The sequence below is a fragment of the Myotis davidii genome, unplaced genomic scaffold, assembly GCF_000327345.1.
Source record: "Myotis davidii unplaced genomic scaffold, ASM32734v1 scaffold1, whole genome shotgun sequence".
Classification (NCBI taxonomy): domain Eukaryota; kingdom Metazoa; phylum Chordata; class Mammalia; order Chiroptera; family Vespertilionidae; genus Myotis; species Myotis davidii.
Genome location: NW_006294681.1, coordinates 9,577,387 through 9,590,307, shown reverse-complemented (window position 1 = coordinate 9,590,307; position 12,921 = coordinate 9,577,387). Strand labels below are relative to the sequence as shown.

At 40.0% G+C, this 12,921-nt stretch overlaps 1 protein-coding gene across 5 annotated transcripts in view; it reads right to left on the bottom strand.

Annotated features, from left to right (window-relative positions):
- ENPP2 (ectonucleotide pyrophosphatase/phosphodiesterase 2) overlaps positions 1–12,921 on the bottom strand; it is a 104,797-nt gene that overhangs the window by 26,083 nt on the left and 65,793 nt on the right. For all 5 annotated transcript variants that reach the window (XM_006769096.2, XM_006769094.2, XM_006769097.2 and 2 more), the window contains exons 12-16: positions 10,159–10,267; positions 7,203–7,328; positions 3,394–3,425; positions 2,570–2,697; positions 59–146 (exon numbers count right to left, since the gene is read on the bottom strand). In XM_006769096.2, the coding sequence (XP_006769159.1) occupies positions 59–146; positions 2,570–2,697; positions 3,394–3,425; positions 7,203–7,328; positions 10,159–10,267 (483 nt within the window). The remainder of the gene's footprint in view (positions 1–58; positions 147–2,569; positions 2,698–3,393; positions 3,426–7,202; positions 7,329–10,158; positions 10,268–12,921) is intronic.

Genomic DNA, 12,921 nt, shown 5'->3' with positions numbered 1-12,921 from the left:
CCCATCCCTCCTGAAAATCACCAAAACACGTTTTTAAAGACCAGTTCTTTGCTCATACCTGCATGCTGTTGACCTTGTTATCAAAACCATGGTCTCCCTGGAAAACACATTTTCCAGATGGTTTCTTATAAACGTCCAAAGGTTTCCTACATTGAAATAATTGCACAATCAGTCAGGATTTCACATGAAATCACTCTGATAAAAAGCCAAGCTCAGTGCTCAAAGAATCTCTAAGAAGAGATTTTCCAAGCATATTTATCTCTATTTTAATTGCACCATCCCTGTGGTGATAAAAGGCAATGTTGTTCATTTCTCCCACATGCCTTTGCTTTGACAATCAGCCCAGGACAAATGTGTACCTCTGAACCGAAGTCACGGTGCCCTCCTTGTACCTTGTGCTTTGTACATGTGGATGAAGCAAAGCACCTGTCACTGGCAATGTTCTGTCTGCCCAGGTGCTTCAGCTCAGAGATCATAAGATTCTCCAGTCTGGGGCCATGTTTTCCAGCTCACTTTTCTATACTCCTCACTAGGCTCAATGCCAAACACATGGTAGGCACTTTTAAATATGGGATGTTTAATCAATGAATGAAGATCTGCGTTGTATAAAAATGTTTGCATTCAACTTTACCTATGATATAATACAACTAAAGAGTATAATGAGTGGTAATAGTGACATATCTAGCAAAAGCCCAGCCTCACCTATATAATTATCTCAATACATAAACAGAAAATGGAAACATCACTCTGTCTACATCAAAACCATTTGACTTTCTTTGTGACAAGAAGACTCTTTTTGCTTAAGTGTCATGTAGCACTTTTCCAAAGAACTTTCATTTTTTAAAAAGATTTTTATTGACATTTTAGAGTCAGAGGAAGGGAGAGGGAGAAGAGAGAGAGAGAAACAATGATGTGAGAGCAAAACATCAATGGGCTGTCTCCTGCATGCTCCTTACCAGGAATGGAGCCCGCAACCCAGACATTCACCCTGACCAGGAATCAAACCATCAACCAATCTTTCAGTGCATGGGATGATTCCCACTGACCAGGGCTCATGTTTATTAATACAAATATTTCCTAAGTACATCACACTGAACTAAAATGCTTAGGGGAAAATAAAGAAATTAAGCATTTGGGTGTCCACCCTTAGGAAAAATGCTTTCAGCTTAGGTTAATAAGATATGCACATATAATAACACAACAATGCAAGAGTTAAAAGATTTGCTGCTAAAGGCAGACATTAAACTGTCTGGCTTTAATCTGCGCTAATTTGCTTAACTGTCGTCATCTTTCATTTAACTTCCACTCAACAACCACATTTACTTCATATAAATCTACCAAGTGTGCCAAATTTGCTCTCTCTTCTAAGCCACCCATACATAAATGGTCCTAAAGAGGACATACTCAGAGCCAAGCCATTTGGTCATATCTTTGTAACTTTTCCATGAAGACTCCCCATGTCTGCCCTAAATTATTTCGATAATTTCTGGTCTTCATACGTCTCTCTGCATAATCTTACATATTTAACTCTATGTAACCCCCTGACAGTAACAATGGGCTATTATGTCATGTGTCTCTCCATGTGTTCCATATTGATGTAAGTTCCTAGAGAATAAACATTTTCTCATTATCTTCTCTCCCTTGGAAACTCATTAAAGTGCTCTGCTAGAGTGCATGTGCATATAGAAGCTGTTCAGTTATTCTACAGATTGATTCTCAGCACTTTTTTAAAAGGAGAAAGTCAGAATAAGAGTGAGAGGGGGAAGGGGCTGCTGTCTAGTTTGGGTGGAAAATTGATAAATTTTAAATGCTTAACTCTTCAGAAGTGGTTAGAGCTTCCGGAGGGCACGTTTTACAAAATATTCAAGAGCAAGAAATGGTCTCTTCAATATTGGAGTCTTTGGTAGTTCAAAAAAAAGATAAACAATGGAAAACTTTATATATATTTATATCTTATTTTTCACAGAGAGGAAGGGAGAGGGATAGAGAGTCAGAAACATCAATGACAGAGAAACACCGATCAGCTGCCTCCTGCACACCCCCCACCGGGAACGTGCCCGCAACCAAGGCACATGGCCTTGACCAGAATCAAACCTGGGACCCTTGAGTTCGCAGGCCAATGCTTTATCCACTGAGCCAAACCAGCCAGGGCAACAATGGAAAACTTTTAAGCCGAAATAAAACAAGTCCACAGCAACAGAGGTTTTAAGATTAACAACATGTTCTGAACTCCTCTTAGCTCATTGCTATGGGCTAAGTTTTGTCATCTGAGACCAAATCTGTTCTGTGTGGCAAAGAAGTGCCCCAGTCACACTTTTGACTTACTCAAGTAATAAGAATAGAGGCTAGAATGTAAATTCAAAAATCGAAAAGGAGAGAGACACTGAGATGCTGAGACCCAGGAAATATAAATGTATTATTATCTCAGCACTGATTGTTTATTTAGCATAGAAAACCCTTTGGAAAGGGTGATATTTCCTCTTAGGATGGCTGACGACCTTATAGGCACTTCAGTTGTCAAAGAGCTGGTTATGCAGGTAAGAAACGGGGCCAGTCAAGCCCAAGTTACCTTGCAACATGCCATCTGCGCTCCACTAATAAATGGATGTCCTCAATTCTTCTGTTGTTGGCATAGTGCAAACGTTTGGGAAGGTGCTGCTTCATGTAAGGCTTAAAGTGCTGATCTGGTTTTTTACACTGAAATGTAAATGAAAATTGGAGTTGAGATGAGTGTCTTCTAGAAAAAGGTATGGATAGTCTCTCTCTAGAAAGTTGAAGGAAGTTTTAAGCCAAAGAAAAGGTTAGTGAATAAATGGAATTTGTTACCCCCTTTCAAATAATATAAACTGGAAACAAATAGGTTCAAAGAGGATCAGGTAACTTTGGAGATGGAAGGCTACTGTCAGAGGGCAGTAAGGCATTTTTAAGATACATTCCTGACTCACTAAGAGCAATTCAAGCTCCAAGGCCTTTCCCAGCAGCTTCAATCAAGGTGTGGGGGGTAGAAAGAAAGGGAGGTGGACACATGTTGAGGCCCATGTGATTACATCCTCATGTGCTTTTAAGGACTCTATCCTGGATGGGGGAGTGATGGAACAGGGTGGTGGGCAGATCTGGTTCAGAGAAAGTAAGGATTTGTTTAATCTTGAATGAATACTGTTCAGTACTAATGAGGAAAGATCAAATATTGTCTGTTTGTATCATTGCCAAGACCATTAGGGAGCCTGCAGCTGTCCACAGGCCAGGAGTTTTGAAAGCTCTAAAGAGAACAAATATACAGAATACAGGGCAATGGGGAAAGGGCTCCTCCCGCCCCACAGTGGAGGTGAACACAGGAGATGAGCATGTGGAAACTGCTCTAATAGCAGAGGCCTGGTCACGTGCAGTACTTACCGTGAGATTAGCAATAATGGCTTTAGGGTCATCTGTTCAAAGAGAGGAGAAAAATGTCAAAAAGAGATAAGAATCAATGAGAGGAATCATTTTTGCAGCAAGAGACTCAATTCTTTTTTACCCCACTTCCAGAAGGGCTGTCCCTTTGGTGTTTTGTCTAAAATATATTTACATTGCGTGTGGGTATTGAATATTTCAATAAGTAAAAAGCAGTTAAATAAGTGGCACAATTCATACAGTGAATTTCCCTGCTGGGTGTGGGTCTCCTCTTCCACAAGGGAATTCCTCCTTCCAGAGCATCAAGATGTGGCTGAGTAATTGCTCCTTTAAGTTATTCCAAATGGTCCCTCTAGCCTAGATTTAGTTTATTTGCAATTTAACATCAGGAACTAAACTGGGCATTTGGGGCTTTTCATATAACTTCCTATTTATCTGCAGATCTTTGAAACAAGCTATCATCCACTTTGAGATGAATGTCTAATTCACTGAGTTATGTTTTTTAAAGGGGATTTGGTTTCCTGGGTAATAAATATCATGGGTCTAATTACATAGGTAGCGGCCCCTTCCAGCCACACACACACACATGGATGCACCTCCTTTGTTTTCACTACCAGCAAACAAAGGATATTTTAGTCAATACCCCAAACTAGCTAAAAGAAAAACTATGTAAATGATGGCTGTGTATAAACTGTGGACAGGATTCTATTATCTGAAGGCCCCCTTTGGCGGGGGGTTGGAGGGAGAGAAAGAGGAGATTGTAGGTTAGTTGGACTTTGTTTTGTTTTCAAAAAATCTGCCTTAGTATGTTATTATAGAATCAGTAGAAAGGAAAACAGAGTTCAGAAGAGGTACCAGCTGTCATGACACAGCCCTCCTGGGAATATAAGCATCAGTGGGACAGGTCATGTCCGTGTCCTTTCCTGCTGTATCCCAAGGCCTGTGCACAGTAGGCACTCCATAAATGTTTAGTAATAGATATCCTATATAATAAAAGGGTAATATGCAAATTGACCCTAACAGCAGAACGACTGGGAATGACTGGTTACTATGACACACACTGACCACCAGGGGGCATATGCTCAATGCAGGAGCTGCCCCCTGGTGGTCAGTGCACTCCCACAGGGGGAGCTCTGCTCAGCCACAAGCCAGGCTGACGGCTGCCAGCACAGCGGTGGTGGCGGGAGTTTCTCCCGCCTCCTCAGCAGTGCTAAGGATGTCCGACTGAAGCTTAGGCCTGCTCCCCGCTGGCAAGTGGACTTCCCTCGAGGGCTCCTGGGCTGCCAGAGGGGTGTGTGACTGCCAGCTTAGGCCTGATTCCCTGGGAAGTGGGCCTAATGCAGCAGGTGGACACCCCCCAAAGGGTCCCAGACTGCGAGAGGGCACAGGCCGGGCTGAGGGACCCCTCCAAGTGCGCAAATTTTTGTGCACCAGGCCTCTAGTAAATAAATATTTGTTGAAAATGCATAAATAAGCTTGTCTTGTGATATGAACATATACAATCAAAGACAGAATTATAGTTCAGAATCATAGTTCTAAAGCTATGAAATCCAAAGCTAAAAAGTAGGATTCCATTCTACTTAAATTGGGGCTAAATTTTACTTGCATATTTTCATGGAAAGCAAATACAGTTATATGCTGTGTAATGATGTTTCAGTCAACAATGGACCACATATATGACGGTGGTGTGACAGTGGTGTTCCATACAGCCCCAGGGTGTAGCAAGCTAGTCTGTGTAAGTGCAGTCTATGATGGCTGCATAATGATGAAACCACTTAACAGTGGATTTCAGAGTAGGTATCCCTGTTGTTAAGCACCGTGTAACTGTAATGAGGGTAGCAATAATGGTTAACCCAAATTGTGTCCAGACCATGTGCACTCTGTCTGTAAGACTCTGCAGGCACTTTCTCTCTGATCATTCATGACAACTGTGGGATGTAAGTGCTAGAACTCTCACTAAACCAATGGGCATTTAGAAGGTAGAGGGAGGGGCTTATATACTGGGACCCTACCACTGACTGAGCAAGCCATGCTTTGAACCTCTTTACTCTGTGTCCTCTTGAACCACAGTTTTCTGCAGGACCAGAATAAGTTCATGTTCTTTGATAATGAAGGAAAATAAAGAGCATGGAAAGTCACAAATGCCCGAGGCCACATTTGGGACACAAATCCATCATTTCCGATGTAATTGGTCCTCTCATGCTAACAGTTCTCACATTGTGTGAATAGAAGAGGCCCCCAGCACAGGATAGTGGTTAAGAATCAGAGAATCTGGGTTTAAATGTTGGCTCTGCCACTTACTGTCATACTCTAAGCCCATTTCCTCACCTCTCTCTGAGCCTTGATTTACTGTCTGTAAAAGGGGACAATAATACTTATCACACAGGGCCATTGGGAGGATTAAATAAGATGGCGCATTGATTTAGCTAAAATAGTGATGCCACTAAGACATCATCATCATAGCTAACATTTATTTGGTTAGACTGCCTGCTAAACACAAATCTAAGGGAGCTGTAATGTTTCATTTACTCTTCCCAACAATCCTTATTTTGTAGATGAGGAAACTGAGGCATAGAGGGTTTAAGCAGCCCACCAAAGGTCCCAGTGAGCCCATGGCTGATCAGGGATTTGAGCCCAGACATCCTGTCACCATTGTCTGTGCTCTTAACCACCACTCTAATGCCTCATAAAATGAAATCACATGTACAAAACAATTATTTGGTAGTTATTGTTTCTTCCCCCCATAACAACCTCCCCATTACATTTATTGAGGTCTGAGATATCCTTCAAAATAGATAAAAGCATTTGTGCATAAGTGCTGCAAAGCAAATACTAACTCAACAGGTGCCCTAGTGACTTGTACCCTGTCTCTGGAGAGGACCTGCCCACGTCAAGTGGGCAGAGAAGGGAGGATGTGGAGGGCAGAAAGGACATTAAAAAGAGAGGGCGGAAACACTGATGCTTTGTTGATTTCACAACGTTGCCTGCAGCTGACCTTGGAACAGTTCCCGTTTGTGCTGACTCAAGAACATAGCTTGAGAAAAACTTAATTTTCCAAAGCTTTACGCTTGGTGCCAATGGTTTCTTATGCCCAAGGCTAAAAACTTTAAAAGTATTTTCCCCCCCACAATGCAGCATGTCTCCAATAAAACTATGGCCTTCCCAAAAATGAGGCGGGCAGCATCTAAAACATCTTAGTTCATAAATTAAAGTTCTTGTTGGTGGTATCTCAGAACCTGAATGTGCAGAATATAAGTGATAAGATTATTCCTGTTCATTTCTAATCTTTCAAAGCAGCAGCCACTTCCCAAGGGCATAATAGTTTTTCCTCCTGGGTTCTGTCAACCATTTTTAGACTCCTCTTCAACCGGGCTTTCAGGAATGCTCAGGGTCTCCATAACCTTGTCATGGGCTCCCTAGCTCCAGCTCAAGAGCAAGCCTGAACCTCTTACTGAAAAGTTATTTTCTTGTAAACAGAAGTTTATGGTTATACATATGCCTCAAATGAAATGTATTTCTACATAATAAAAACAAGAGCAAATATTTATATAATGCTCCCATGTGCCAGCAACCACTCTAAGTGATATGCATAGATTCATTTTCACAACATCCCCAGGTGGGTAGCTGTCAATTATCATTCCCATTATTCAGATGCAAAACTGAGGCTTAGAGTTTAAATGACTTATTCATTTAAATTCATTCTAAATTTTTGCAGAGCCAGGATTTTTACCAAGGTATTCAGAGTAGCTTCAGAGAACAAACCCTTATAATATTACTGCTCCAACAACTTAGTATTTTAAGGATCAACTTACATTTGGCATTATTGCTAAATTTGGGTCGAATTCTTCCTAGAGTTCCAGGCACTAAAGTAATATCATCCACATTGGTCAGGTAATTGCTCAAGAACTCAGTTCTATCACATGTGACGTCTTCCATTCCTACAGGGACGGAAAAAAAAAAAAGATTTTCAGGCAATCTTAAAATTAAAATTTTAACACAGCCATATCTTAATAACATCCAGGCATCTCTTTAATTAGTTTTTAATAGCTACATGCAAGGATCTCTCTCTTTTGAGATTTTTCAATTGACTTTACATTTTTTTGATGCTTCTTTGTATAGTCTTTGCACCAGGCTTTGATTGAATAGTATCTTGCAGTGCTAGGTGGTTAAAATGCATCATCTCGGGTGATAAGGACACGTATGTAATACCTCAATCAATAAAGAAATTTTTTTAAAAAAATGCATCATCTCAATTATCATTTTATGTCATTCAGCAAGAACAGCAAGGAAAAGGAAGTAACCATAGTATTTTTTTAAAAAAAATCTATTTACATAATCCTTATGAAAAGCATCTTATTCTTTTTTTTCCCGCAGCTGGGGGTGGTGTAAATAACTGGAATATAGAGTTCCAAGTCTCTTTTACAAAATGTCATTTTCCAACCCTCTCTCTCTAATATATCTCCTGACTTGAGTACATAATCACCAGTCCTCACTCTGTCTCCACTGGTGGCCTTGGATGTAACTGACAAAACAATACTGGCAACAACAGATGAGAAAGAAAAATGTCATCTCCAATGACCACCCAAACCGAAGAACAAAATAACACTGAAAAGCGAAGACTGAAAACAAGTGGTAAACAATGTTATCAGTCAAAACTGAAAGTTAGCAACTAGAAGACACAAAGGGTCTAGGTAGGGAATGTTTTTAACCAACAAATATCCCTCCAGACTCAAGATTTGTTTCCTGCCTCGACAAGGATAATTTTTTGATCAATGTTTAAAATATATAAATAAAAACAAACTCAAGTCTTAGAATCATAGACCATGAAAGCTGGTAGAGATCTTTATTGTCATTTCAGAATGTATGAGATGACATGGAACTGCAAAAGTTTAATACATTGCTTTGCACAATCCATTTGATGCATATTCTCTAAGGGGGGAAATAAGTGATTCTATAAAGAATGTCCTAAGGTTTTTGTAATAAACAATTGTAACCCAAAGTGGCCTGGATCTAATAAAATTCAAATTATCACTTTCTGGGATCCCAGATCCAGACCTTTCTGTTTTATAAACAAACTGAAATGAAGAGAGAAAAAAACAACATATCCCAATATAGTACAAGGGTTCTATATCTTGCTTTTTAACAGGAAGAAAAATAAAAACAATAAACTACTATGTTTATTGCTACTATGTTCTAGTACAATGCTAACCCAGGAAGGGGAAATCTACAAAAAGATATTAATGGAAGATTGGAAGGATCTTCCATTTGTTACATTTCTATGAAGTCACCTACCCCACCTTAGTAGTGAGCCATTGCTCTCTTGCTTTTGAAAACCATATGGAAAGTGCTGAATCGCCATAATCCTTCACCCTCCAGACTAATCCCATGTAGGTGGTGTTAGTGTTCTCATTCTACAGACAAAGAGGCTGAGACTTCGAGAGGTCACATAACGTCTACCACATCAAATGGCTCTTAAGTGGTGCAGTGCAATATGAACACCAATGAAACACTGGACCATACTACTTTTTATGTAAGAGAAGCTGTGGCTTCCCCAAACCAAAGCAATCTACTCATCTCAGAAGCCTACACAATGGCAACACAAGGTTTAATCTTCCCAAGACCTTTACAATGCTCCATCAGGACCCATCTACTTCTTAAGGCATCTGGCTCCAACATGTAACCAAATGCTCTTGAACCCTCTGGGCAACTTCAATTGAATCAGCTGTGTCTCATGCTCCAAAGTCTCCGTCCTATCTGAAGCTTTCCACAAGGTTAAACCTGTGGAGCATGACTTTGCAGAGGGTCACATTTAGTCCCTGCAAAAGAGCAAGTCAGTCCCACTGTTTTTTTTTTTTTTAAACCTTCTCACAGATCATCTAGAACATTCTGGAAAGAAAATTTCAGGCCCAGAGCAGAGCTGTTTACTAGGGAAATTTGCCTGTCATTCATTCTTAACAAACTATTAAAGAGTCAACCAATGTTCCAGTTCCAGAAGAATGCAGTCCCATATTCCAGGGTCACTGTGTCAATTTCAGAGTTCTGGAATGTAGTAGCTACTTTCCGGAACTCAATCTGAGCGATTGTGAAATAAGAAGGCTCTCTGAGGACTCCCTCCAGCCAGCCCTATAATCCCATAATGTTTATGACATTCCTGATCACCTCAAAAAAGGGGCCATGAATTTTTCTACTTTACACTGTGATTTAGAAAACCTGTCTCTTCCTCTCTTTCAACTGTCTTCTCTACTAAAGCAGTGTCCTCTGGTTTTGTCTTGAATTCCGTCAGTGGATGCAGAGACATATTTTTACTTATATGCCACTTTGACAAGAATCTGATGTCTCTGCCTCCTTATCATGCTTGGATTTACTTTTTAGTCTCATAAACCCTGCGGACTCCTTTTGGGGATATGGCTATCAGAGATGGGGTATTATTGTCTAAAATGTCACATTCACAGAGGAAGATATTAACATAACAAGCAAATTGCCTGCAACATTTTAATAAGAGAAAGGTTTCTGTAGAAAGGCTTTTCCTACAGAGAATAGGTAGATAAAGGAAGTGCCTGGTTTTGATCAAAATGAACTTGGGGTCGCCTCAGGTCATCTCCTAGTTTGAGTCATGGTTTGATATCTTTCCCCATCCTGATGAAATGGGGAAAGAGGTGAAGAACACGACCTGGGATTCTGAGGGAAAGGGTTCCTTCCTTTCCTCTACACCATCGAAAACATTATCAATGACTCTATCCTATTAACAAAGAAGAAACAAAGCTTTACCATGGTCTCCAACGAAGATGACATTCACACAGCGATGCAGCTTCAGTTGTTTCAGGCCGTCCATTAATTGCCCCACTGTTTTGTCAATTTCCCTCAGAGGATTTGTCATCTGGGAAAAGGAGCAAATTAGTCCTTACAAGTTGTTTTTCCTTTCAGTTTCTCATAGATCTTCTACTCCTAGAACATTCTGGAAAGAAAACTTCAGGCCCAGAGGCAGAGCTTTGTCTAGGGGGATTTGCCTGCCATTCGTTATGGAAAGCTGGTCTAAGCACTTTGTATTCTTTCAGGAGCACAAAATCTCCCCTCATCCAATCCCTTTCAAGATACTTTGATATAAAAAAAATATAAAAGAAATATTAAGGGAACTGGTTTTAGAGCTAAAATGCCTTTCTAAAATGTAACTATTTAAATCCAAGAATTTTGAGAGTGAGCAGAAAGTCAGATGATTGTTTAAGTCTCCTGTGCCCTAGGTGAAGTCACGTTAGGCATTGAACCACACAGCAAGAAGACGAAGGTTAAGTGAATCAAAAGCAATCTGAGGTTAAAGGTAATCTTCACTGGATGTTTAATTAGAACATCATTAACACAATGCAATCTAATGTTCCAAGTAACTGTCAATTTCTGAGAAGAATAGGTTCTTAATAGAAGAACCTCTTCTGCATATCAATTTAGTCCCTTTCAAGCTGATTTTGAGTAAAATAAGAATCTACAAGAGTCCTAGCACACAAAAGTAAACCACTGATCTTATTTAGCCTAACAAAAGCCCCAAAACTTAGTTCTCTGAAGAACATGTCCAAAGTCTGAGAAACATAATCCATCCCTTATTTTCTTGCGTCAAATGAAAGTGTCTAACAGTATGAATGCTTCCACATACTAGTGGCCTCTCCTTCATTTTCATCTCTGCAATGGAAAGATTTTCAAGAACATCAGACAAAGACTTGACAGTACTTTAGATGAATTTTAAATTTTAGCTACAATTATACACATGCACTCAAAATGACTAAGAACAGAAGGGATCTACATATCATTTTTCATCCCGACACACAATATTATCTTCCATTAGCGTCTTCTCAGATGACTCAAGACCTTTCCTCATATGCTGTCACCAGTAAAGTCAGTTGTTAACTTGTTTTTCTTCATGATGGGAGTCAGTATTTCAAATTCTGTCCCAAGGAGGAAGTCACAAGTGAAGATTTCAGAATGATAGATGCATAATTTGAAGGGGCTAACAGATGGGGGATTGAGTGGTATTTGCTTCCAAGAACACCATGCTCTCCTCTAAGAACTTTGCCTAGACAAAGAAACACTAAATATACAACATACATCAACCTCGACAATTACTTATTTTTCTTTATTAAACAAGACAACTTAGATAAAATGTGGAACCTACTTCTTAGGGATCAGTTCAGACCATCATAAATGTGCCTTGGAGGTATCTGAAGGTTTTGAGAATATGAACCTCTCTAGGTTGCCACAAATATTCTAAAAAGACTAGACATTACTTATTATCCCTATGTGAAAACACACACAATTTTATCTACCCATTACTTCCTCTTTCTTTCTGTCTCAGCTATTCTCTTGTCCATAACCTAAGACCGTTTTAGAATTCTGAAAGAACAGACCACAAATATAAACCAATTTTCTACTGAGCTCTGATCTCCATTATCTTTGAAGAGTCCCCCAGATGCTGTGCTGGGTTGTTTTCAAGAAGCATTGTAACAATTCTGTGAATAAGTGGAAGCAACGCCAGTAGCCTTCTTCACATTCACTGAAGCCTCAATGTAAATACTAGTTTTAAGGCAACTAACTCTAAAGAAAGTAGAAGGCTTTTTTTTCTTGCCTTGCTGAAAGTTTAGGAGGTCTTCACATCAGTGTTAACCTCTGCAGGACCAGTTTCTTCTGAACTCAAAGGAAAGGATGATGCACCAGAGTTTTTCTGAAACTTATTCAGCTGAGTTTCCAGGCAAGGTACTGAAGGAAACCTTCAACTCAGACCTACCCGCCACAAAGCTTTGGAACAATAGATAAACTTACTTTGTCCTGACGCGTTTCCACAGCATAATGATCCATCCTATGTAATTTTCTTCTTCTTTTCTTTGGAGGAGCAACTGGTCTTTCCTGCCTCCTCTTAGGGATAACCTTCCTCTTAGGTCTCTTAGCCGGAGTAAGAGGTGAGCCATAACTACTCTCCTGTACTGGCGGATAGAGATGTCTGGACTCAGAAGTCGTCTGTCCCTCTGGGTCAGATAATAAAGCTCACACTTTGCCATCTGGGGTCAGTAGAGTCTTAGTGAGAAAAACTAAGGCTCCTTAAGTGAGAAAAAGTTGGTATGAAGGATTATTCAGGGATCTCTATCAAGAGAAACCCCCTAAATTGACCTTGATGCTGCTGTCACAGTCTCTTCACTGAGAACAAGCATATAATTTAAGAGAATCTGGCCATGTAAATGTCTTATGGCCGAGGAGCCTACTGATAGGTGTGGATACACATGATGGTGACCTAGAATTGTGCATTTTAAAACTCCTGCTTTAGGGAGAGACTGGATCTTGGTTATGAAGTACTAGCTGAAAACTAAATAGAATATTAGTCACGTGGTTATTTCACGGTGACAGTGGGATTCATGTAGGTGGTTCCAGTTCAGAATCTGATAGTTATCTGTTCACACCACCAACTATATCAAAGCAAGTGTTCTTGGCGAGGAACAGGAAAAATTTTAAAACCAAGGATAAACTAAAACATAAATAATAAGCAATCCTCCTTGG